The following is a 26,863-nucleotide window of genomic DNA, read 5'->3' as shown; positions in this document are numbered from 1 at the left end:
AGAGAGAGAAGTTTCCCAAAATGGAAACTCTGATTTTTCTGATATTTTTCCGGAAAATCCCATATATACCATAATGGAAACTTTTTCCGACAGCCATAACTTCTTCATACGAACTCCGATTTCTGCGTTCCACATATCCACGAACTCGTATTGATGCGCTCTACGACTTTCATGAAGGAAGTTTTTGGAGAATCTCAATGAATAAAAAGTCAACCCTTGCGCCCCCCTAAATGACGCTTCTTGAATAATTATTCGCCCGAAACACTTCTGCTCCATCCACGAGCCACGAAAACGTCCGATACCCACAATTTAAATTTCAAAAAATCCTCGGAAAACAAATAAGAATTTTCGGGGAATCACAACAATATTAAGAAATAGGCAATTATTCATTGAATTAATAGCCTATAATTCCTCTGTGACTACGATGATCGGATCATCACAAGTAATAAGAGGGCGAGGAATTGCCAAATTTTTGCTGCCTAATGGCACAACATTTCAAGTCCCAGACGCTCTATATGCACCAAGAGCTAATCAAACCTTGTTAAAGTTTCAAAGATATTCATGCCAACGGTTATCATGTAAAAACACACTGTGAGAATGGAACTGAATATTTTTATATTACCTCTAATAAATGTGGAAGGAAACACATTTTAGAGAAACTTATGAGTCAATCTAGTGGACTGTACCTCACTACGATTCGGATCATTGAATCCTATGCTGTCACCAACAATGAAATGTGGGACACTGACTCATACAGGCTTTGGCATGACCGCCTAGGGCACCCCGGTCATGACATGATGATCCGTATTTTAAAGAACTCAGATGGACATCCCTTCTTTCGAGTGAAAAATAAAATGGGACCAAAATCCGTCACACTGCAAGATGTCAGTCCTAGTACTGCTCAAATGCAGTCATTGCCTTCTAAAGTACCAGAAGCACTACCTCCCTCTTATTATGCCTCATTGACTATTTCAAAGGCACATCACTCGTTTTACAGAACCTGCTCTTTAGAAAAAACAGGATCGAGACCTTCCTATGCTAAAGATACAAAACAAAACATTCCATTCTTAAAAAGGATACAAAGGAGATATCTGTGGACCTATCCATCTAGAATGCGGACCATTAAAGTACTTTATGGTTCTAGTGGATGCCTCGCATGCTGGTCACATGTCGTTTTATTGTCCACAAGAAATGTTGCATTTGCAAAACTCCTAGCACAGATTATACGCTTAAGGGCTCACCACCCTGATCACTCTATCAAGTCTATAAGGCTTGATAACGCTGGAGAGTTTACATCAAAAACAGTTGATGATTATTGTCACATATCGTTTTATTGTCCACAAGAAATGCTGCATTTACAAAACTCCTAGCACAGATTATACGCTTAAGGGCTCACCACCCTGATCACTCTATCAAGTCTATAAGGCTTGATAACGCTGGAGAGTTTACATCAAAAGCAGTTGATGATTATTGCATGTCTATTGGGATCGATGTAGAGCATCCTATACGCCATGTGCATACACAAAATGGTCTCGCAGAAGCCACTATCAAAAGGCTACAGATGGTGGCTAGGGCATTGGATATGCCCACCAACCTGCCTATATCTGCATGGGGTTATGCAATATTGCACGCAGCTTTACTTATTCGTTTCAGACCCACTGCTAGCCAACCATTTTCTGCGTACCAGTTGGTAACTGGATATGAGCTTGACATTTCACACTTACGCATATTTGGTTGCGCAGTATATGTGCCTATTGCGCCCCCACAGCGTACCAAAATGGGTCCTCAGAAACGATCAAGTATTTATGTTGGATACGAATCCCCAACAATTATCCGCTATTTGGAACCCTTGACAGGCGATCTCTTTATCGCTAGAATATTTGCGGATTGTCACTTTGATGAGACAGTCTTCCCATCGTTAGGGGGAGATAGGAAAAAGGATTTTCCAAGGGAACGACAGGAATTATCATGGTTTGTCCCCACTTTGTCTCATTTTGATCCCTGCACTTCACAATGTGAAAGTGAAGTGAAAAGAATAATCGATCTTCAGAACGTAGCAGATTCGATGTCTGACGCGTTTACTGATATCGCAAAGGTGACGAGATCACATATACCAGCTGCAAATGTGCCTGCAAGGTTAGAAGTCCCCAACAAGGGGCACGGTGCCGCAGATAAAGGCACTGCAACCACACTTAGTGGAGGTGTGGTTGAGGCCGTGGCTCCCCAAAGGAAGAGGGGGAGACCACTTGGTTCGATTGACACTCACCCAAGGAAGAAGGGGGCGAGTAAGGCACAAACCAATCCATTAATCATCAATGTAGAGAATCCCTCTCATGAGATTATCTCTGATTATAGTTATGTCCATGAATCAATACTGGAGGACGCTCCGATGTTTGAAATGATTCCAGAGAACAAAGAAATCTCAATGGATTATGAGAGTGCGTAAGAGTTGATAGAAAGATCTTCCATACACATTAATGATGAATTTACATACACTGTTGCTCAAGAAATCATAGAGCACGATGATATCGAACTATGCTCTGTTGCAGAATGTCAACAAAGAGTAGATTGGCCTAAATGGAAAGAAGCAATTCAGGCAGAATTAGATTCTCTGACAAAGAAACAGGTATTTGATCCTGTAGTGCTAACCCTACCAAGTGTAAAGCCTGTAGGACATAAATGGGTCTTTGTCAGAAAGCGTAATGAGAAGAATGAAGTCCTGAGGTACAAGGCTCGCTTTGTGGCGCAAGGTTTCTCACAACGCCCTGGAATTGACTACGAGGAGACATACTCTCCCATAATGGACGTTATAACGTTCAGCTACTTAGTTAGCTTGGTAGTTTCCGAAGGACTGGAAATGGAGCTCATGGATGTGGTTATTGCATATCTCCATTGGGATCTTGATTCAGAGATATATATGAAAGTGCCTGATGGCCTTACATTACCCAAGTCAATTGACTCTAAACCACGGAGTGCGTTTGCAATTAGATTGAAACACTCACTTTCCGCATTGAAACAATCCGGGCGGATGTGGTATACCCGTCTAAGTGACTACTTGATTGGGAAGGGATATAAGAACGATGAATTATGCCCCTACGTATTCAAAAAGAAAACAAGTTCCGGATTTGCAGTTGTAGCTGTATATGTCGATGATATGATGAAATAAGAGAAACCGCGAGCTACTTGAAATCCGAATTTGAGATGAAGGATCTTGGGAAAACTCGATTCTGTTTAGGCCTTGAACTAGAACACCGAGTTTGTGAAATACTAATCCACCAGGCTGTGTATGTCCAAAAGACAGGCGATTTAACATGGACAAAACGCATCCTGCTAGCACTCCCATGATCGGTCTAAGCTTGGATGCAAAGAAATTTCCATTTCGTCTAGAGGAAGATGACGAAGAGGTGTTGGGAGCTGAAATTCCCTATCGAAGTTCAATAGGCGCATTATTGTACTTAACCCAATGTACTTGACCAGACATTGCATTCTCAGTGAACTTGTTAGCTAGATTTAGCTCAGCGCCAACGCAGTGTCACTAGAATGGTATCAAGAATAATTTTTGATACCTAAAAGGAACCATTGACTTGGGACTGTTCTTTCCCTACAGAGAGACAAGAGGGACCGCAGATAGAACTGCAATCCCTAAAGGAAATGTTGACTTGGTCAGTTTTGCTGATGCTGGATACGTCTCTGACCCACATAAAGATCGTTCCCAAACTGGTTATGTATTTACCAATGGGAACATGGCGATATCTTGAAAATCAACCAAGAAGACCCTTGTGGCTACCTCCTCGAACCACTCAAAGATCATTGCTCTACATGAGGCGGTTCGTGAGTGTGTATGGTTAAGAACTATCATTACACATATTCGAGGGACTGGTGGTTTGAGTTCTACCACTGAAGAGCCTACTTGCATTTATGAAGACAATGCAGCTTGCATCGAACAGATGAAGCTAGGTTATATTAAGGGTGATAACACAAAACACATATCGCCAAAGTAGTTCTACAATCAGCAACAACAGGCTCTCCTCAAGATTCAAGTGAATCAAGTAAGGTCTGAGGAGAATGTGGCAGATTTGTTCACCAAATTATTGCCCAAGGCCACATTTGAGAAACATGTGAAAAACATAGGAATGAGAAGTCTTTCCAAACTCCCTTGGTTAATGCAAGTATCAGGGGGAGGTGTAGACGTCAGGGGGAGTCTAACACACACATGTCATCCTCAAATGTAGAAGGTGCGTTGTGCTCTTTTTCTTCGACCAAGGTGTATTTTTTGTCCCACTTTATTGTTACTTGGCAAAGTTTTTAGTGAGGCAACAACTCATGCACCATTTCGTCTTTGACTTGGCACAAGGGGGAGTGTTAAAGGAAAAACACATTATGTGCCTTCGTCAAAGCAACTGACGAGGAGAGAATCAAGGAATTACAATCACAGCTCAATCAGCATTTAGTATCATTAATGTAATCGATATTTCCATTGTAATTCTATCCCTATATAAAGGGACTATGAAATGAAATGAGTAGACCAATTCCATTTGCATTTTACTTTTACATTTTGTAGTTTTTTTTTAGTACTCAAAAATAAAATATATTTTGTTACAGTTAGATTAGCACAAAAATTGTATTAAATGAAAGAGAGAGATTCAGGGAAATCCGTAGAAACAGCAAACCAAACTACTCCGCTATTTTTGGATTCTTTCCTCACTAATCGAAAAAGAAAAGAACTTTGCAAGTGACTCCCGATTCAATTCTCTCCTCCTCTCTTCTTCAACTGCGCCTCCTCGTCCGTTGGTATCAACAACATACCCTGTTCATTGTTTGCTAAATATTTAAACATTTGGAGATAGATAGACTAAAATATTAATTTGTTATCTGCATTAGATATTTTTGTTCGCCGGCAATTGTGATTGTACGATTTTTACGTAGAGGAGGGTGATTCTGGAGCCAAAGAGGAGGAAGAGGGGAGGGGATTTGTATGTAGATTATTTTGAAGTGGTTTGAGATGAAAAATGGCGTGTGAAGCCGGCGGGGGTGGGCAAGAGAACGCGTCGTCGGGTTTGGGATCGCCGAAGAAGAACAGGGATAGGATCAAGTTGCTGTGCAGCTATGGCGGGAAAATCCTACCTAGACCTTCCGACGGCATCCTAAAGTACGTTGGTGGCGAGACTCGTGTCCTTGCCTGGTCCCGCGACGCAACTTTTTCTGGTACATGAATTCATGCATGCATATATGCACGGTTAATTTGTTTCCCTATATATACAATGTATGATGATGATGATGATGATGATGATGATGATGATGATGATGACATTGCAGAATTGATGAACAAATTGAGTGCAGTAGTTGATGGGGACATGGTGTTGAAGTACCAGTTAATCCCTGAAGATCTGGATGCCTTGGTCTCTGTTCGAAGCGACGAAGATGTAAAGCACATGCTGGACGAATATGATAGACAAGAAAACCAAGGCATGAGTCCTAGGCTAAGGACCTTCTTGTTTCCATCCAAGCCAATCATGATAGAAAACAGCAGCCACTCATTGGAGCTAGAGCAGCGTTACATTGACGCCATCAATGGCATAGTCCGTTCATCGAAACAACAGCCACCCTCAATCATAGGCAGCCCTCACATCGCCGGCACCAGCAGCATTGGGAATTGCAGCAGCCCCATAGCCAGCTACAGCCCCCTTGCTAGCTTTTCCTCTGCTTGTTCTTCCCCCAAGTCAGGATCGCCCGAACACCATTTTATGGTGGTACAAGAAGCTAACCAAATATTACAAGCCAGTAGATTTTCGCTTCCTCCTGTTATGCATAAAGTGCAGAGCTCTCCCAGCCTTTCTGGTAATCTTAATCTTCAACAATACCACAACCTAAACTTTGCTCACCGTCACCACCAGGGTGGTGGTGGTGGATACCATTACCAACAACCCCAAAGTGGCCACTACCAAATCTCTAGAAGCCTATCAAGAAACTCGCACCCCCACAACCACAGTAGAGGTGGTCGAGGCAGTCCCACCCCGCCCCATATGTCTCCCAGGGGAAGATCCGAGTCAGGGAGCGTGAGGAGCTTGATGGGTCAGTCTCGTCATAATTCGGGTTGCAGTAGCCCGAGACAACAAAACCAAGGACCAAATGCAGGAGAAGGCAACGATTATTGTGATGATCCATATGGCTACAACAGGGTTGATAGAGCTGAGAGTCTTCCAACAAGTCCTCGACAATGTTAGCTAGGGAGCTAGTGACTTGATTTCAGATTTCTTCATCAGGCACCTCTAGTCTCTCTCAACTGGGTGAATTTTACAATTTTTCCTTTTTGATTCTCTACTTATAAGCCATGTCTGTTAATACCACTGATCAATTTTGATCTCTGATAGTAAAAAGGAAAAAAGACCCTTAATCAAAAAATAAAAATAAAAAAAGGAAAAAAGACCATAAGAATCAGAACCATTCCTTTATACGGAAATAAATCTTTAAAAAAAAAAAAAAAGACGAGGTAAACTACATGGCAAGGCCCAAAAGGAGTAGGGATTATTATTGGGTGGAAGCAAAGATACACACTCCTCACTCCTCAGTTAACGTCACTGTTCAGCATTTATACGGATGCTGCTCAAACTAATCAATCCACCATCTTGCTATCTTCACCTAATTTAATTTCAAGTAAAGTAACTAATCCTCTATCTTCTAGCAACAATATTTCCCATTCTCGTCCAAACAAAAATGAACCCAACCAACCCCAACTACCCCATCGGATCCTGCCCATCTCGGTTCTCCTATTATACACATCTAGTAGGCAAGAAAAACAAATAAGAAAACCACTATCTATCCAAAATATATGCTCACTTGCTGTCGGTGAAATCTGCATCGATAACATCTCCTTCAGGTCCCTTGCCGGATGATGATGACGACTCTGAAGGCCCAGGCCCAGCTTCAGCACCGGGTGCTGTTGGGCCTGTACCAGGGGCACCAGGCTGGTTATAAAGGGACTGTCCCAGCTGCATGACTTCCTGGTTGAGAGCAGCCATGGCATCCTTAATAGCTTGGGTTGAACCCCCAGAAATAGCTTCCTTGAGTTCTCCGAGTTTTGCCTCAACCTTCTCTTTAACTGGGGCTGGAACCTTGTCTCCCAGTTCCTTCAGCTGCTTCTCAGTCTGGTAGACTACGGAATCTGCCTGGTTCTTTGTGTCAATGGCATCTCTCTTCTCCTTGTCCTCCTTTGCAAACTTCTCTGCTTCATTAACCATTCTTTGTACCTGTATGTTTCAAGACATTCTCCTTAAACAAAATCCAAGAGTTCAAACATAAAGAACCAGGAAGTCCAACATGCCAAAAGTTCTACTCCAAATTGAACATGAAAAAGCCAACAATTTTTAAACAATCTAGTAACATATCATAAACATACCTCATCATTGGGCAATGTGCTCGCACCGGTAATGGTGATGTCCTGCTTTTTGCCAGTGCCCTTGTCAACAGCATATACTGAGAGAATACCATTGGCATCAATGTCAAACTTTACTTCAATTTGAGGAACCCCACGTGGTGCAGGCGGGATACCATCCAAACGGAAACTGCCAAGAGATTTGTTATCTCTAACAAATTCTCTCTCCCCTTGAAGGACATTAATCTCCACACTTGTCTGCCCATCTGCAGCCGTTGAGAACACCTCCGACTTAGAGGTAGGGAGAGTGGTATTTCTTGGGATGATCTTTGTCATGACGCCACCCAGAGTCTCTAAACCCAGTGACAGTGGTGTCACATCCAACAATACGATGTCACTCACATCTCCAGCTAATACACCAGCCTAGAGTCCAGTAAATTAAAGTAGCACCAGTAAGGTAACCATAGTAGCAAAACTATAACATGAATATAAAACCAGTAACTGTAAAAGCACTAAAACAAGTTGCCAAAGACGGCAATTATATATCAGTCATAATGTAAGCAACTGTAAAGAGAAATCATGACCCACCTGAACTGCAGCCCCAAGGGCAACAACTTCATCAGGATTGACTGTAACATTTGGTTCCTTTCCGGTTAAGTTCCTCACAAGCTCCTGAACAGCTGGTATACGGGTTGAACCACCAACAAGTATTACCTCATCTAGGTCTTTAAAGGAGAGTTTTGCATCCCTCAACGAAGTTTCAACTGGTGTTTTAAGTCTGAAATAATATATTGAAGTTTAGTTGAGATGCAAAATTTTCAGGGGTTGTAGAGAAGGAAAAGGAGGCAAAGATAGCACTACAAAACCTACTGTGTTCAGTAACAATCAAATAGGATTAGCATGAATTAGCGACAGAATGATCTTCATGACAAAATGCAGACATCAATAGTTTCATTACAAGTTTCTAACAGTTCTTACCTGTCAAGGAGATCAGAGCACAGCTCCTCAAACTTGACCCTTGTAAGTGTTGTCTCAATGTGCTTGGGGCCATCTGCAGTCGCAGTAATGAAAGGCAAGCTGCAACAAAACAATTATAACCAATGAGAAATTGCTAGAAATAAAAAAACACCAAAAGTACCTAAATTTTAAAGTATCCACAGATAGATAATCATCAATCTCTTATATAGCCCACAACACACCTTATATTTGTCTGCGTTAAAGATGACAACTCCATTTTGGCCTTCTCAGCTGTCTCTGTCAGCCGCTGAAGGGCTTGTTTATCCTTCAATAGATCTATTCCTTCATCTCTTTTGAATTCCGCAGCAAGCCAATCCACAATCCTCTGGATAATAAAACCAGAATTAGATCTGATGTATCACTTCACCCAAAGGAAAAAAGGAAAACAGATAAGGCCAAATTTGTAGCAACTAAACTGGACATAACATTGAAATTTCTTTTATTTCATAGGAAAAATGAGTTTCACTTGCATTTTTAACTTGTTTTGGTCAGTGAATTTCCATCACAATGCTAAAATAGTTTTCTGTTTGCAGAACTTTTGAAAGTATTCTTTCAATATGTTCTGCATAACCAATTGCTAGGCAGTAGCAATTGGAAACATTCTAAGCCATTCAACATACTTCAATTGTCCAATTACTTGCAATGCCTAAACCAATCATGAGACAAGGGCTCATAAAGATTTAAGTCTTTTTCCCAATTAGCACAACCCCTCCAGCCAACCAAACAGTGGTTACTTGGTTTGTCTAATTATCTGAAATTAACCACATAAGATATATCAGATAGCACAGTTTCCAGAGTCTATAACTGGTTCCTCAATACACATTCTTATAAGTAAGATATATATATATATATATATATATATATATATATATTCTCTTTTTTTACCGTTGCTTCCAGCCGCAATCGTCCAAAACTACAGCTTTAGGATTCTTACAAAACTCAGAAAGTCAGAAGTAGTCCAAAACGATGAAACATTGCAAGCAATGGCAAGGAAACTCCATATCAAACAGTCCAAAAGGATGAAATATAATATGTAATGGCAGGGGAACTGAATAAGACACAGGTCCCAAGTGTACTAAACGCAGCAGAGAGAGAAAGAAAAAGAAAGCAACTACTTACCTTATCAAAATCATCACCACCCAAATGCGTATCTCCAGAAGTAGATAGCACTTCAAACACTCCATCACCGACCTCCAACACTGTAGCAGAAGAACAACAAGTTGGTATATCATTTCCATGCGTACACAAAACTACAAGTAATCTAGCAGATTCATGGTGACATAATTGACTAAAGGCAACATATCCAAGAAGGCAAACGGTATGTCCCAGTAACGAACACCATACCTGAGACATCAAAAGTACCACCACCAAGGTCAAATACTAAGATAGTTTCATTGTTCTTCTTTTCAAAACCATATGCTAAGGAAGCAGCAGTAGGTTCATTAATGATCCTCAGAACATCCAACCCAGCAATACGGCCAGCATCTTTGGTAGCAGTTCTTTGAGAATCATTAAAGTAAGCAGGCACAGTAACCACAGCTTTGGTGACTTTATCATTCAAAAACTTTGAAGCGTCGTCCACAAGCTTTCTCAAAACCTGGTTCAGCAGTAAAAATGTGAATAACATTAACAAAACCAAAACCAAGGCAATACAATTGTTTGTCCATAAACCAATTTCCATCAACATAACGCGATTGATTGACGAAAAGCTCTAACCAAAACTAAATAAATTAATATTGAATTGGCATTCTCCTATCGAAAGTAAAAGAGTAGCGAAAGCAGAGAATTTTAAGACATTGGGAGAGTTCCTACCTGAGCAGAGATTTCTTCGGCGGCGAACTGTTTGCCAATAGCAGGACAATCAAGCTTAACATTCCCATTCTCATCCCTAACAACCTTGTAGGAGACCTGCTTAGACTCTTCGTCAACCTCAGACATCTTCCTCCCAATAAACCTCTTCACCGAAAAGAAGGTGTTCTCCGGGTTCACAACGGCCTGTCGTTTTGCGATCTGACCGACGAGCCTATCGCCGCTCTTCGTGTAAGCGACGACGGACGGCGTGGTTCTCTGGCCCTCAGCATTGGTCACTATGGTGGGCTTACCACCCTCCATAGCACCAACGGCGGAGTTAGTCGTCCCCAAATCGATCCCCACAACTTTCTCGTTTACTATGCGGAGCGGTCCCGCCCTTCGAGCAGCGCCGTTGGATCGTAGGGTGACGAAGCCCCGCAACGGCGCCGCTTGTCCCAATCTCTGACCTAAAAACAGCGTCCTTGGGAGTGAAGCACCCGGGGGAGTGCCCAGGGCGTTGATTTGAGCAGAGCACGCCATAGAACAAGCTCAGAGAGTTTAGTTTTGAAATGATCGCAGAAGAAGAAGAAGAAAGGGAGAAGCTGGCTAGAGAGATATTATTTGGGTTTGCCGAGAAGTCACTCTTCTTCGAGGTGGAGATAAAAGGCTTCCGGGGGGAAAGAGAGTGAGGGTTAGGTGGCGCCACGTGGACGGGGGTTCTGGAATGATCTATTGGCCTCTGTTCCGTATGATTGACGGGTAGGCTGATTCTGTAGGCTTCCAGCTTCTCGGTGGAACAATCGAGGTGGTTGTGGAAGTATCCAGCGGCTGATTGGATTTGTTTGGAACCCAAGCCAGGCCCAGAACAAATTATATGTTTCTGAAAGGTGCAAAGTGCAAACAAACTTGCGACCTTTTATTTTTATCAAGAAAGTTGCGTGTTCAACTCACCAAAAATTACAACAAATTCTCTTTCTTTCTTTTTTTTGGCGAAAGTTATAATTCTCATTTGTTAATCGAAAAAACAAATTGAAAATCCTCTGAATGAAGGCGTGCGCGAGGACAACAATTTTTTATTTTTTTATTATTATTGGCTAAAGACGATGCTGGAGGTTACTGGTGGACCCTATCGATCTATACTGATGGAATTTCCCAACTTTCCTAAAGAATCGGTTGCAAAGAGATAGCTTCAATAGATACCTGGCGGGACAACTTCACTTACATGATTTGTAATAAAAAAAAAATACAAAATAAAAACAGCAGCAGTTTGACCTCAAGTAGAAACTAATCTATAAAGGTGGACGTTAATGGCGGCGGTTGTCTCTTCGGGGACATTGATAAAATTGGAACGATAGAGAAAAAATTAGCGTGATCATTGCACAAGTATGTCACATATAAATCGAGAAATAAACCAGATTTGAAAAAAAATAAATATATAAGGGCAGATGCTAGCCAATATATTTGTTTTCTTTGTGTCTATGAATAGCACTTTTCCTAGTGTTTTATTTGTACACCTTTGACCATTATAAATATAATTTGTCTACTTTCATTCACAAATATGAATGTCCAATTGATAATCTGCATTCGTATTTCGCCAAAAAAAAGAACAATGCCTAAACAAATGAGAATTAAGAGGGATCGCTTTTTATAGTCATTTTAAAGAATTGCTTATTAGACCAACTTTGCAATCCCAAATTAGGATCTCGACCGTTCAGATTTTTTTTTTTTTTTTTTTGAAGTAAGGGCCGGTGCGGCTGTCTTCAAGCCTTGATTAGTGAAACAGCGGAATACATGGGGGGGACATGATACCTAAACCCCAGAGAACAAATTACAGCAAGAGAATTTCCTGAGATAATAACAGGAGCCTCGACTACAAACATGTATCCTAATAGGCACCAACTAGCAAAGAGCGCTCTATTGGCGTCTCTATTTGCTTTGACATAAGTCATACAGCGGTGACACAACGGAAAGATAACTTGGTCTGCAACTCGATTACAGCTTAGCATAATTTCCATACGTATAGCTTTCCCATCATGTTGCCACGGGATAAAACATCCAGCGACACTAAGTTTCACCCTGCCACTAGATTTTAGATATATACAAATAGATCATTTATGTAAATTTTTAGCCAAATTGACGATCGTTAAGACATTCATAATTGTATTTCAGAATTATAGGTATGAGCGGTTCAGATTGAACAGATTTGGTTTGTCTGTTGATTTAAACTAGTTTGAAACCTTTGCGGTCATTAATTTGGCTGTAAATTTGCATAAGTGATCCATTCATATAAACCTTACAACTGAACGGTCAAAGATCTCAATATGTGATCAAAAAATTAGTATAATAAACCATCCCTTAAAATGGCCAAAAAAATGGATCATTCACTAGAAAGGTTCTTACACTAAGAGATCCTCTTGTGATGCCCACTTCTCGATCACATTTCAGCATCTCAATTTTTCAATTTTTAAGTTCCAATGTGTAAATTACTTCTAAATTTTTTTAGCCAAATTGATGATCGTTAAGGCATTCATAATCATAATTTACATTTCTAAACATGAACGGTTCAAGTTGAACAAATTCGGTTCGTCTATTGATTTGATCTAGTTCGGTACCTTAACGATCATCAATTTTGCTGAAAATTTACATAAGTGATCTATCTATTCATAAAGACCTAAAAATTAAACGGTCGAGTTGTTGATATGTGATCAAAAAATTAGTCTAATAAGTGATCCCTTAAAATGACCAGATCCCTCACTAGAAGGGTTCTTTTTTTTTCAATCATTTTAAGAAATCATTTGTGAGACCCACTTTTCAATCACATATCAACATCTTAACTGTTCATTTTTAAAAAATAAAAAATAAATAAAAGGTTGGTGCGGCTGCCCTTAAGCCTTGATTAATGAAACTGTCGAATACAGAGAGACATTGAGCCTAAATCTCTTATTACAATAAGCATCTAGAGTATGTCCCGAAATGATATCAGGAATCTCTACAAAGTTCATGTATACTAACAAGCACCAACTAGCTCCTCTATTTGCTTTGACATAACAGTGGCATAACAAAAAGATAACTAGATATGTAACTCGTTTACGTCGTAGCATAATTACTAGATGCATATCTTTCCTACTATGTTGTTGCCAGAGGATAGATCCGACAACACTTAGTTTTACCCTACCACTAGGTGGTAGCGACCATTTGATGAAGCAAGAAACTCGTCGCCTACCTAGAGCAGACAAGGCACTTTGAGTGCACCAGGCACATAGCTCGACTAGCCCTACACAACTAATGTAGGGACATATTGCTTGCATAAAGCGCTACATAACTAAACAACGTAAATAAATAAAGACATTAAATAAAATATAAGCTATAACCTAAGGCAGGGCTCAAATAGGCCCCAACCCAATCTTCAGCCCAATTGGGGTCCAAATGCAATGTCCAGGCCCAAAAGGCCTAGGTAATGAGGAGTCTGTGCCATCCCTCAACCCAAGTTCGCATCTGCAACAGCACCGCCTGACAGGACCCGCCCCGGATTTCACCCCGAAATCCGGAGTGGCCCTGCAGGGCCCACCTTAGTGATAACTCTACCGAGAACTGGTCGAGTCACCCCTAAAGTGGACTACCCAAAACAGTAACCCACAATAGATCAGAGCCAAACAAAGAAGTGCGGAAGCTATTCGTCAACTATGCCTCGAACCACGTACGCACGACCTCAACTAATAACGCCTGCAAACTGGGCATTAGAAACCGAAAGGCCCAGGGGAAAGTAGATGAAAAACGTTAGCGTGAGTGGACAAAAATAAACAAATTAAAAAGAAAAAGATTTCATACTTTCCCACATTTATTTCTTAAAAAAAAAAAATTCCCGATGCATGCAACATTTATAAAACGTATGTCTTTAAAACTCGGAGTCTCGTGAAAACATACCAGTCCCCGCTGGCTAAAAGAATCGGACTAGCCCCGCTAGTCAAGTAACAAATAGTAGAATATGGGGAAGGGACGTCACCATACGGGTAAAGGAGCCCCTTAGGCTCAACCTACCCTCGACTACCACTCACACATAGATTGTGTGAGGAGGAGAACTAATAACCTCGACTGCCACCCACGTGAGGAGGAGAATAAATCACCTCGACTGCCACTCACAAACACAAAGTAAGTGAGGAGGAGAATAAGCTACCTCAACTGCCACTCACAAACGCAAAGTAAGTGAGGAGGAGACCTAATCGAATGACCCGAGTATGGTGAGGAAATCATTCAAAATCCATAAAACCCGAAAGGCTTTCCCAATATCTCACGAGAAAACAAATAAATATATTCCAATAACGTGACCCCACACGCCAAATACTCTCAAATTCAGCACCAAACCCGGAAATTAGTACGAGCCCAAATTCCTTCGGAAAAATCTCATTTCCAATAATATTCCAGAATATCTCAAACTTGACTACTAAATATAATATGTAATCCAAAAATCATCTCAGTAAAATAAGTCGTCGAAAAATCTCGTAAATCATATATTCCAAAACCAATTCCGAAAGTCATACCGAAATAAATCATAATTAAATTCCAAAATCAATTCATATACTTGGAAAGTGATAGGTTAATTAAATAGAACATACTTTAGTAAATAAATGCATGCATCACTTATTTAAAAAAACAAAAGTCCACTCACAGTACTATTGGGCGACCACGCAAACGAGTTCCTTCATCGAGCAATAGCTCGATACGTCGTCCTGTACACAATTATGTTTCCGTAAACGGCAATCCGATAAAATAAATACGAAACTCGAAAATCCCTATCTCCATTACTTCTCAAATTCCACCCAAATCTCTTCCACAACACTACTTCCTCAATTTACATATTCCACAACGAAAACGAGGAAAATCCGACAGTCGGATTTCCCACAATTCCATCACAAAACTCCAAACTTTGGAAATTCACAAACAATTCCAAACTCCTCCAAAATTCACCAAACTTCACATACAAGCTCTACAACAATATACAATTTAATGGGCTAAAAACTGAAATTAAAACACTGCCATATAAGCCTCCACGCGCCACCAACAGTGGCAGCGCGTGGGCCCCACGCGCCGGCGGCCACCACCTCCTATGGCCACCAAACTCCGGCACTAGCATCTACACAACAAGCCCAACCAACTTCCCAACTACAACATCATCCAATTTTACCTCGAAGTGGTCGAATCAAGCTGGTGAAGAAAAGCTCGAAACTTCAAGAACCCTAAAAATGGAAAATTGTCAATTCGATATCTACACTGCAAATTGGATTGAACTACCTTAGGGGAAATGATCACCATCAAAAACCGAACCTTCGATGCTAACCTGGTGGCCGGAGGTGGCTGGAAATCGGCGAAACCCCAAAACTGCAACCGGAGCAAACCTTGCTTCGATCCGAGCTTTTCCGGCCAAATCGTCGAAAACTAAGGGCACCAGCGTGACCAGGGAGAGGAGGCGACCCTGTGGTGGCCGGCTTTCTGCCGGGTGATGGCCGGACGGCGGCCAATCAAAGGGAAGAAGGATTTCCCGAAGAAGAAAGAGGGGAAAATCGGGGGAGAGGAGAGAGAAAGGTGGGTTTCCGGTTTTGGAAACCTACCACAGTAATTTTCCTTATATATATATTTTCTTACCATGAACAGTAACTTTAATCTTACGCTTATAACTTTCACATACGAACTCCAATGTTTACACACCACATATGCACGCGCTCGGTTTAACGTCCTCTACAATTTTCATGAAGGAAGTTTCCTCAAATTTTGATCCGAACGAAAAGTCAACTTTTAGGGCCACTAAAAGTACGGAAACGAAAGTAAAAGTGAAAGTAGTTGTCGTTTACCTTCCAAATGACTAGTAAACCGGTGGATTCAGGTTCGGGACGTTACACCGCCATATCGCCCCCCACACCCACCACACCACATCCGATGTCAAACACGCACCGGCGTTGAACCCCTGCCGCCCTCGGACCACCAGTAAATGAAACCACCCACCATCACATCCCCAAACCAGTATTGCCTGATTCCAGATCGAGCAACCAATCTGACAATCAAGCTTGTACTATCATTCGTCTCCTCCAACCCACCACCAACTCGAGTTGCCTCTGTCGCTAAGCCAAAGCCACCATCATGAATCCACACATCTATCCACCCAAGATCAATGGCGATGTTTGAATCATGCTTCACAGCTCCGACCTCAGCCATCCCATCCACCCACTGATCCCAGATCGCCCTCCCCACTCTGACCCGGCTTAGATGTCGCCGCTCCATTCACCTGAGAGAGAAGAAAAGCAAAATCCCCCTACCCTGCCTCTGAGCATCAAACAAGCGAAAAAAACCAAAATCCCGTCCGACTACACTCATCATGCGCCGACGAGGCCAACGCCTACGCCAAGGCTGTGATAGGAGCATTTTAATGCGACGTTTTACTTGTTTTTCCCTGCATTTTCTGCGTTATTTCCTTAATAAAACCCTGTTTAGGAAAGTTTCCATTCTTTGATTGGGAAAGTTCCTGTTTGTAGAAAGTTTCTATTTTTGTAGTTTCTATTTATCATTTTTAGTAAGTTTCCATTTTCGGAAGTTTCTATTTTTCATTTTTAGAAAGTTTCCCATTTTCAGTTTAGGAAAGTTGTCATTTTTCCTTTTAGGAAAGTTTCTATTTTTCTTATTAGTTTCTATTTTCAGGACCTCCGAGCTAAAAAGTGGAAATGAACTCACAAATGGAAAGAGGAGCTTGCGAAAGTCAAGGGGAGCAAAGATGAAGAACAATGAGCCACAGAAATGAGGAGAAATGAAGAAAAGAAGTTTTCCTGGTCCAACCAGGAAACCCTGCGAAAAGGAGGAAAGCTTACCTATGAAGTTTCCAACGTTATCATGAAAAAGAAATGGAAAAATGAAGTGTTATGACGTTGGAAGGTGACAAGGCTTGAAGTTGAAGCAACAAGGCCCAAGAACTCTCAAGACTCATTGGATTTTCGGCAAATTGGATCAAAGGCCCATGAAGCCCATGCAATTAGGGTTTGTGACGCAATGAAGAAACCCTAAAGATGTTTGCCGTCCAAAATGAAGAGAGAAACAAGGAAAATGACGTGGAAAATCAGAAATTAAAAGGAGATTTTCTAGGGAGATTTTCTAGGGCTATTTTTATGGAAATAAATCAAGAGATAAACCCTAGAAGACTCCTAGCCGTCCAAGCCAAGAGAAAAAGGAGGGATTGCCGTGCAAACCCTAGAGAATTCGGCCAAGAGATAATGAAGAGAGAAATTAGGGTTTTGCCGTGAAGAAAAATCAGAAAATAAAAGAGATTTCGTGGAGATTTCTTAGGGAGCTTTTAAAGGAAAGAGAATATGTGTTGAACACAAAAAGCTCTAAAAGGAGTCTAGATTCATCCCCCTTTAATCTCTAAACATATTGTTGCCGAAATTGGTGTAGAAAATCAGAAATTATCTATATATTTCGGCAAGAATTATTTAGGGAATTAATTCTGGAATTTTGTGATTGGTTGCTCCACCTCATAGGGCTTATGTGGCAAGAATTCATTGGAGGAAATTATGTGGAAGAAGCAAGCAATAGCCGTGAGCTTTTCTAGGGTTTTGGACGGCATGGAGACCTAGGGGCCGTCCCCTATATATACTCACACATTCTCAACGTCAAGGGTTCCCACTTTTACGTTTACACTTTGAAAAAATCAGAAAAACTCTCTCTAGCTAGCCGTGCTCTTCTCCATCCTCTAGGGCAACCACGAAGTTCAAGCAAGGCCAAGGAAGAAGAGGACAAGCCGTGCACATCATCCATCACCATCCTTGAAGATTGCTTTCGAAATTCAAGAGACCATTCATCACTTCATTCATCTCATCTTCATCACGGTGTAATCCGATTCTCCTTGTAACCTTTGCTTTGTAATTTTCGTTGGTTATACCTTAGTTGACACAATTGTTTGAACAAGTATTTATTTCTGGAATTTTATGATTAATTGTTAATTTTCAGATTCATATATTGCGATTTATGGTTGCTTTTGTGTGAGTGTTTGATTAAATTTGCATGATAGAAATCTTTTGTATGATAATCTTGAATGGTTCGAAACATTTAGGGTTTTTATGTGAATGTTGCTACGAATTTGAGAACATGGATCAACTTTTTGGTTTTGTGTTCTTGAATCGATAAGTAGTAAAGGTTTTGTACAAAAACCGAATTTAATCAAAGAAGATTGCAATTAGGTGGACTTTTTCATACTAAGTTGCACATTTGAGTTGATAGCCTTTCTAGGTGCTTAATGCGTTAAACATGACATGATTGACTAGCTTTCTAGGGTTTGATTGCATGTTTGATAGGATTAATCTAGGTGCTTTCGCTTAGGTTAATTAGCATTGAAAGTAAAATATGGGAAATTGTTTGCTTATGAACATTTCACATGATCAACTCCTCTTGCATGACTATGATGAACAATGATGAACTTGAATCAATTTTAATCATGAGTTTCGACTTTGATCTTTGTTCTCACATCCCATTTGTATTTTTTATGTTTTTGCATTTTAATTATTTTCTTAACTTAGTTAATTTTCGAAAACCAAAAACCAAAAATCCCCCCTTTTCGTAAATATGTATATATTTTGTTATATTTTTGTAAATATTAGACTTTGTTTTAATTTTAATTGTTTAATTGTTTGACAATGACAGGTGTACCCTCAATCCCCGGAATAGAACGATCCCTATTTACTTTATACTACTAATGACATTTTAGGGTTAAATTGGTCGCTCAACAAAAGCGACATCAGGCTGCAGCCAGACAAGAAAGTAGCCTGACGAGAGGTTCAACGAAGATACCCTAGCTTTTTTTAGAGAGAGGGTTTTTCTGCTATTAGTGTTTTCTCTAGACCATACCATTCAGTTCTCAAGACTCCATAATGACCATTAAAGTATCGAACTTATTTTTCTTGTAAATCAAGTTATGAATGCCTTAATAATTATCAATTTAGTTAAAAATTTACATAAATAATCTAGCCATAGGGACCTAAAAACTAGACGGTCAAGATGTAGATAATGATCTAAAAGTTGGTACAAGGGATCGCTTATTAACATGGCAAGGAAGAAAGGATCTGTATATATAATAATGCCAAAGTTCTTATCTTACTTGAGTATTTTGCAGTACGTGCCGCAATAAACACATGTAACGAATAGATGTTGGTCCTTAAATAAGCATACAAAACTCACCTCCATCCGCATGCAAACTAAAAGCCTCAGGTTTACTAAATTATTCTAGGAACTCCTTTCGGAACACTATTACTCACAATCAACCGAGATAACCAAATATAAAAGAACCATTTTACATATGAATGATACAAGACCATATTGCACTGGGAACTGTGGGATGGTAAAGCTGAGAAAATACACTCATAGAAGCCGCTAGGTATGCAAAGCCATAAATAAGTTCTGCTTACGGGCATGCTCTGGAATAAGTCGATTGACAATATCAGGTGCAATTCCTTGAAGCTCTATGAAAAAGATTCATCGTATAAGAGGAGCATTAGAAAAGAGATAAGCTAAATATATATAATTAATGGATAAGATAACTAGAGTGTTAGCTAAAGAGAAAAAATGTTGTTTTAGTTCCAGCTGTCATCTTTTAACTAGTGTATTATCCTTCACTAGGTGGAAAGGATGTGTTAGTTTAAGGACATAGTAAGTCACCAGTAAAAAAGTGATAGAAACAGGGTGTTGCACACAGCCAATCCCAAATACATTTGAACTCCAAATTATCTGAGGGAAGCCTAGTGTGACTCAATGCTTAAAGCTGTCTAATTACACACACTAGGCACCAAGGTGTTAAAAGAAAATCGATTTTCCAAACTATACCTAGATCTTAACAAACATAAACTGTTACTTCACATAGATATAGTAATTAAGTTAGTTAATTAGAGAGAGAAGCCCTGATAGGAAGATCAGAAAGCAGAAGAGTATCATTTCTGTGTCAGTAGTATCAAGTCTACAACTTGGCAAGGCTCATTCACTGGTTCTCCCAAATACACCATTTTATGTCTAACAATTAAAACAGTATGACAAAACCATTATGCTATGAGCATCAGCAGTTTCTATTCATCATAATCACCGAGAAGACATGTTTACCACAATAGAAGCTAGTTCAAACTCACCTTGGGTTTTGAAATTAAACAGAGGAGGAAGAGGGCGGCCATTAGGAAGGCGGGTATTTGGGTCTCTCAATTCATCAAAGAAAGTGTGAATGCAAGCTTCCAACTGCAAAACCAATACACAAAAGTAACTAGTCTGAATGCTAATATCTACCAATGGAAACTAAAACAGAGAGGGTCTTACAGCAGTGCATCGCAAATTGGGCGAATACTGAAAAAACCTACAAACAAGATCTACTGCTTCTGGAGGCAAGCGTTTTTGAAATACCTGTAACATGACAAGAATGCCATGGTGAATCACCATTATGAATGGAATTCTTTTGACAGAAGTTAAGGTTTACTCTATATTTCACATAATTTAATCATGTGCGAAATTCAGCAATGAAAAGAGACATGAGACCATTAGTAGCCCAAAGACACACCTTGTGCCATGGATGAGGCTTTATCTGTGGGAACTTAAATTCAGTATAGTTTGGATTCATGCACTTTATCTCCTCCCTCGTTGGAGTTCCCAAAACCTGCAAGAAAGTCAAAACATACATGATTTGTATTGAAGAATACATCATTTTCTTTTGTTACAAGAATTCCTTCCTGTCATAATCTTGAGAAACACAATACAGCAACAACAGTTTAACAGAAAGGGGATAATTCTTGTAGGAAATATTACTGTTAAATACAACAGCCCATACATAAATTCTATGTTTCTACTACTATAAGCTTCCATCAGATTGGTATGGCAGACAACAAAAGTGATTGATTTGGTAGCCGACGTGTCCCGCCAAATAAAAAATAAAAAACACGTTATAAAATGTGAGTATCCATAATGCTTCAGTCAATGTCCCCAAAACATCTGTAAATAATGTAATAATGTAAATAATGTAATAAAAGTTAGGAAAATAACTGATGGAGTTGATTTTCTTTTTTGAATTTGAATTATTTAGTTTCCAATGAATTTAGCTTATTAATTTTCTTTTACTAGTAGAAAAGGGGTAGAAAGGCTAAAAAAACCAACAAAATCGGAAATTTCTAGTTTTTATGGTCTTTAAGAGAATATGGTCCTAGGCACTGCAGAAAATTTATAATGTTGGGTACAGAATTGATCATTTTTGCAGTCTAGGTACTCATCTGATGGGAACCTTTTGCAGTCTACGATTGGGAACTTTTTATAACGATATACCCCCTAAAAAGGAAACAGTAAAAGTTGGGCCTTGTTTGGTTCACAGAATGAAAGACTCAGGAAAGTTATTCATTTACGACTAGAGTGAATGGTAACATCGGGAAAGCAATCATAATTTGAGACAAGATTGGTATCTACAATTCGTAATAAGAGCATTATAGTAATAAAAATGAGGTAATAAGCATGTGTAAATAATGATGGGAAATGCAAACAAAAATAAATCCCAAAGAGTGTAGTTACTCATTTTCACGATAAAAGGAATCATTTCCCACCCTATCTAAAGGAAACATTAACAATACTGAAAACCGAAACATATCTATAGTAATTTTTAACCCCTAGCGACCAAAAACCCAAAGTCAGAGACAGCTCAGATGCTCAAGGTTTGATCTCGTTGCTTCAGAACTTTGCAAAGTATCATAAATCATTTTCACTTACAAGCATGGCTAAAATATAAACTGTGCAAAGTAGAAAAAGAGAGACCCGCATTAGACATATATATAGATATATAACCTCACCTTAATGATCTCAACTAGTTGGTCAACTCCACTTTCACCAGGAAACAGGGGCTGCAAGAGAAGTTGGCTTAAAATCTAAATATTATGAAGGAAAAAGACTTGACAAAAAAAGTTAGAAGTAATATAATTACCTGTCCAAGAAGCAATTCAGCCATCACACAACCTGTAGACCATATATCAATAGCACTTGTGTACTCAGTGGCACCAAATATCAGTTCTGGAGCACGATAGTATCTTGAGCAGATATAAGACACATTGGGTTCTCCTTTTACCTAATAAAGATAAAACATAATTAAGTTCTCACCCAGTTTTTTAATAAAGCTTTTTCTCCTTTTTTTTTTTTTTTTTTCCTTTTCACGGAAAAGGGAATAGCCGATTTAAGAAATAAGACACCTTCATCATAAACAGACTTACCAAGACTTTTGCACTCCCAAAATCACAAAGTTTCAGCTGATGTGTGTGTGGATTTACCTGAATATGCACAGGTAGCATTTGAGCATGACCAATAAAAGATCAATGAAAGAACAAATATATAAAAAGGATGGTCATCAGATGCAACTTCGTCAGTGTATGTGATTTTTTTTTTTGAACTTATCTGTTATGGTATGTAGCAAGCTAGTATATACCCGGTTTGCTCAGACACTCTACTGATAAGAAACTCAGTCAAATATTTTAAATTCTTATTCACAGCTTTCACTAAGACAAATCAAGCATTTGGCATAAGATGTAAAAATTATTTGGCTCCAAGAGAATTCAGATATCAATTCCTCAAAGAGGAAAAAAGAAACTGTAAAAGCTAAAGCCACCAAAGTAACAAACTAAACTAGAGCTTTTAGGTAAAGAAATAGAAGGATATCATATGAAGCTAAATCTGAACGTATGTCATCACAATTCATTGAATTTCTGCGAAATGGACACTTGAAATTGATATTTAGAAGCATCAGGTAACAGAAATGTTTCACACAAACACACAGAGATACATGCGATATAGAATGCATACAGGTCCAATGATCCAAAATATCATTTTAAATTCTCAGAACTACATTGCACTAACTGAAGTATTACCATTTGCATTTCTTGATTTAAATAGAAAATTTCCTGAGTGTTTTTGGGATTAAATTTAATAAAAAAAATATTACATGTAGTTGATTAATTTTTGTAAAACCAGTAGAAGTCTTATATATGTCATTTGATCCAATGGCTGTGCTAAGGAACCTAGTGAATCGATATCAGACAGGATATCCAGAGTCATACAAAAGCAACCATCCATATGGAAAAATAATCTTACAAGTAAATTTTGAGGCTTGATGTCACGGTGACAGATGCCAATGCCATTATGTATATAAGCAAGTGCCCGACAGATCTGTACCAAAATGAAGTTGGGCTATAAACAAGTATAAATAATGAAAGCAAAGAAACATTAGAAATTATGAGCATAGAACCAAATATACTTGGTGGCCGTAGGTAATATGCTCATCTATGGAGGCAAGATTCATGCAATAGAAATTTTTGATAAACAACACACGGCAAAAGAGAAAACTATAGAATCCAATAACTTCATACCTGGTAGGTATAAAGTTTAACATATATTAAAGGCATCCGCTGGTTGATCCTGCTATAGTTCCTTGCGATACGGTAAACAGTTTCAGGAACAAATTCAAGTACGAGATTCAAGTAAACCTCTTCTTTGTCTGTAGTTGAAAAGAAGCAATGTTTTAGGGAAACAATGTTTGGATGATCCAACATTTGCATAATCTGTAACTCCCGGTTCTTGTAACGCTTGTCTTGGAGAACCTTCTTGATAGCAACAATCTCTCCAGTTTCTCTACATTTCGCCTGTGCACAGAAGTTCAAGTCTTTTCAACACTGTAATTTATTGGAAGATCGAATGAGAATAGATTCAATAGAGCAAACTATTGTTTACCAACCTGGAAAACAACCCCAAAAGAGCCAGTTCCAACCACATGTTCTGAAATATAACTCACTGTCTGTCAATCCACACAAGAGAAAAAAGAATGCACATCACGAAAGACACAAGAAACCACCATTTCCAAGTTACAATGACATTACTCAATTAAATTTCCATAAGAATAGACTTTCTTCCGACCTGTCTAGATTGACCACCTCGACCGCCAACAGTTGTGCGTATTACATGTCCTGTTTCCGCACCCGCACCATCAATTATATCAGGTTCACTATCCTACAACAGAAGAAACAGCAAAAGATGTGAACCAAGTGCAGCAAGATTTTGCAAAATCCTAGTCAAAACCAGTCAGCTCCATTCATGATCAATATTAATAGCTCGAAAACAATTTTAAATGGTTCAATTCGTCACTCAACCTTAGCAACAATTGACAGATACATGTGCACGACACTACTTACTCTATCCTCATCGTGATGATGATCCGACTTGTCCTTCAATCGCATCTCAAGCATCTCCCTACCGAGCCAGTCAACCGAACTAGACGACGAACTCTTGAAGCCATTCGCAGACCTGGAACTGCCAGCAGATGCCATGGCAATGTCTGATGACTAATACTACTAGCTCAGCAGCAGAAGCTAATAATTGCTACTCTTGCAGTACTCTCTGCTTCTACGTCCCATCCCAGCCAACAACCTATCTTCCTAATAAACAACAAACAAATTAAAGCATACAAATCAAGAAGAAATTTCTGAACAAAATCAAGCACAAATAATTGAAAATAAAAAATGCACAGTAATCTAAGCAAAATAAATTGATTTCAGATCCACAACACACCTTTCAATTGTAAGCATATACTTGGAATGGAAAACACATCAAATCAACGGCGATCCTCCAAAATCAATTCAATTGACTCAACCCACCCTAAAGACTTGATGTTGTTGACGGATCTTGTAGCCAACTGACCTGCAAGTATTTGACAGAGGCCTCCAAGCAGAGCTCGCGCATTTTAAACTATGCTACTTCAATATTTTTGAGATTTCAGCAGCAGCAACAAAAATGGAAGAAAAGAAAAGTTTGATCGGAGATCCTCGAGCACTGTAGGTGATGAGATTGTAGTTGAAATTAAACTAGTATGAGCTTTTTATTCTTTTTCGTTTTATCTCCTCCTACTCTCATCAGTGGTAGCTTTCGCTTCTTTCTTTTAACAACAACATTTTTTTTTTTACTTCAACCTCCACTACAGTGACTACACTCTCTTTTATTATTATTTTTTGGGTAAATCTAGTTAGACCTCCCAATTTGCTATTTGGACTTGCTCTAATTTTTGTAAAAATTTAATCACTATTTTACCCCTCTTATAGAAAATACAAGATTTTGGCCTCATATATCCAAAAAAAAAAAAATTACAAGTGAATATTACAGCCGTGTCTAATCCCAACAGAGAAGTTCCAATGAGATATGTTTACATTATTTATTTACAGATCTAATATGTTTTCTCCGTCGTCTCTCTCTATCAAACTTAAGGAATTATGAATTAACTCTTTTTTTAGGTTTGGACGACAATAGTAACCACACACACACCCTCATGCAATGTATCCCAGCGTAGCCAGACTAATCATTGCACTGCAGACGCACGAACCTTGGTGTTTAATCAACCTAGGTCCCTATGAATTAACTTATATTTAATCTTTCATTCAGCAACTATAACAAAGGCAATCTAATGGGTTAATAAATCTAATTAGCAACAGAGCCAGCGAAAATCAGTATTCTACAATCCTTTATTAAAGAAATATAATTTCTATTCTCATTATCAACATGCAAGTTTTGTTCTGCAACCAAAAAATTAACTCAAACCAATTTCTGCTCATATTTGTTTCTAGGCATGCGTCGCCGACCAAATCGCGGAAGCTTTGCAGTGAACCTTAGTACCCAGTAACCAACTCGAGCTGAAGATATAAATCGATGGAATTATAGGAGGTTGATAAAATGGAATTCAAATATATAAAATACAAATAAGGATAAATTAGGAAATTTGATGGACAAAAATAAAGAATGAGGTATAAAAAATAAATTAAGAGGTCTGAATAGAACCACTCTTTTTTTTTTCTTTCTGATTAAAAGAAGTTCACCATATGGTCAAATTTTTTTTTTTTGTCGTCGTAAAATAACCAAAAATACTTTAAAATACTTTGTTCATGATGTGTTCTTTACAATACTTTTTTTTTTTTAATGTTTGGAATCACTACAATATTAAGTTTAACTGAAAAAAAATAATCATAATCATAGACGCAATATAACTACATGGTATAGAAAAAGAAAAAACATGAAAAACTCTCAAGAGGAGGAGAGCTCCGCTAGATATTCTTGGCGTCGCTCTGGCAATTCTGGTTGGAGGGATTGGACTTTCTAATCTCTTTGATCAACCTGATGAGGGTGGCGGCGGTGGAGAAATCCTTCAGCATCACTAGTGGGCTTCGACCGGACTTGTTCGAGCAACGATTGAGGACAAAGATTGGGCTGTAGTTTCTGGAGCGTGGCCATGAGAGAGGAATTCCGGTCGTTTTTGGGCCAAGACAGAGTGCATTCAGCAGAGATCTTCGAGGTGGCGGCAAGCTATGGGCTCGGTTAAAATGGATTGGGATCGGATCTCGGATCCTGATTCTCGGTGTTGGCTGGATAAATTTGATGGAAGATGGTGGCAACTATGGGTGCAGCGGCCTAGGTTTGGGTCTTTGAGCTCGGTGGGGCGGGTTGCAAGTGGCAGTTAAGAGTTGTCGCAGTGGTTCAGGAGACCCTCGGAGGTCAGGCTGCCGGAGGGCCAAAGATGATGGTGGGCTGTTGTGGCTGGGTGTCTATAGCAATTGGAACCTTATTGGGCCTAGGGCTTGGTTTCCATTCTTCTGGGCACCCTAAGGTTAA

General features: G+C 39.3%; 3 protein-coding genes and 1 non-coding gene across 6 annotated transcripts; 2 read left to right on the top strand and 2 right to left on the bottom strand.

Moving 5' to 3' along the window:
- Positions 1 to 5,024: 5,024 nt before the first annotated feature.
- Positions 5,025 to 6,224, top strand: LOC112176659 (the record flags this gene model as incomplete). The annotated part of the gene is made up of 2 exons (XM_040511443.1): positions 5,025 to 5,205; positions 5,317 to 6,224. Coding segments are annotated over 2 exons (1,089 nt in total), but the record flags the coding sequence as incomplete, so codon positions are not given.
- Positions 6,225 to 6,496: 272 nt separating this feature from the next.
- LOC112176657 (stromal 70 kDa heat shock-related protein, chloroplastic) lies at positions 6,497 to 10,819 on the bottom strand. The gene is made up of 8 exons (XM_024314706.2): positions 10,202 to 10,819; positions 9,734 to 9,986; positions 9,509 to 9,588; positions 8,572 to 8,714; positions 8,351 to 8,449; positions 7,961 to 8,150; positions 7,397 to 7,795; positions 6,497 to 7,247 (listed from the first exon to the last, which is right to left on the bottom strand). Exons 1-8 carry the CDS (start codon positions 10,718 to 10,720, stop codon positions 6,834 to 6,836), a joined length of 2,097 nt encoding a protein of 698 aa, XP_024170474.1. The 5' UTR covers positions 10,721 to 10,819; the 3' UTR covers positions 6,497 to 6,833.
- Positions 10,820 to 11,499: 680 nt separating this feature from the next.
- Positions 11,500 to 11,601, top strand: LOC112181078. Its single transcript, XR_002928686.1, has one exon. It is a non-coding gene; the product is annotated as a U6 spliceosomal RNA (small nuclear RNA).
- A 7,653-nt stretch (positions 11,602 to 19,254) lies between these two features.
- Positions 19,255 to 25,125, bottom strand: LOC112179491 (shaggy-related protein kinase kappa). Of its 3 annotated transcripts, none has more exons than XM_024317913.2 (13): positions 24,779 to 25,125; positions 24,403 to 24,645; positions 24,128 to 24,220; positions 23,949 to 24,008; positions 23,584 to 23,856; positions 23,309 to 23,383; positions 22,435 to 22,491; positions 22,152 to 22,292; positions 22,021 to 22,071; positions 20,751 to 20,846; positions 20,513 to 20,596; positions 20,332 to 20,434; positions 19,255 to 19,674 (listed from the first exon to the last, which is right to left on the bottom strand). In XM_024317913.2, exons 2-13 carry the CDS (start codon positions 24,535 to 24,537, stop codon positions 19,586 to 19,588), a joined length of 1,257 nt encoding a protein of 418 aa, XP_024173681.1. In that variant the 5' UTR covers positions 24,538 to 24,645; positions 24,779 to 25,125; the 3' UTR covers positions 19,255 to 19,585. The 3 variants fall into 3 exon arrangements, with proteins under 3 accessions (XP_024173681.1, XP_024173682.1, XP_024173683.1); XM_024317914.2 differs by having other exon boundaries at positions 24,403 to 24,641; XM_024317915.2 differs by having other exon boundaries at positions 24,403 to 24,637.
- Between the last annotated feature and the right edge of the window lie 1,738 nt (positions 25,126 to 26,863).

This window comes from Rosa chinensis, chromosome 7, assembly GCF_002994745.2.
Source record: "Rosa chinensis cultivar Old Blush chromosome 7, RchiOBHm-V2, whole genome shotgun sequence".
Lineage (NCBI taxonomy): Eukaryota > Viridiplantae > Streptophyta > Magnoliopsida > Rosales > Rosaceae > Rosa > Rosa chinensis.
This window is presented reverse-complemented; position numbering and strand designations above follow the sequence as displayed.

What these genes read in the sequence shown, in the direction of transcription:
- LOC112176657 (XM_024314706.2), bottom strand. Translation starts at nt 10,720, where the DNA reads ATGGCGTGCTCTGCTCAAATCAACGCCCTGGGCACTCCCCCGGGTGCT. An exon ending in TTAACGCAGACAAATATAAG is followed by an intron (nt 8,450 to 8,571) that starts GTGTGTTGTGGG and finishes GTTTTGTTGCAG; the next exon opens with CTTGCCTTTCATTACTGCGA. An exon ending in CCCTTGGGGCTGCAGTTCAG is followed by an intron (nt 7,796 to 7,960) that starts GTGGGTCATGAT and finishes ACTGGACTCTAG; the next exon opens with GCTGGTGTATTAGCTGGAGA.
- LOC112179491 (XM_024317913.2), bottom strand. Translation starts at nt 24,537, where the DNA reads ATGGCATCTGCTGGCAGTTCCAGGTCTGCGAATGGCTTCAAGAGTTCG. An exon ending in CTGAATTGCTTCTTGGACAG is followed by an intron (nt 22,072 to 22,151) that starts GTAATTATATTA and finishes CTTCTCTTGCAG; the next exon opens with CCCCTGTTTCCTGGTGAAAG. An exon ending in AACTAGTTGAGATCATTAAG is followed by an intron (nt 20,847 to 22,020) that starts GTGAGGTTATAT and finishes ACTTTCTTGCAG; the next exon opens with GTTTTGGGAACTCCAACGAG.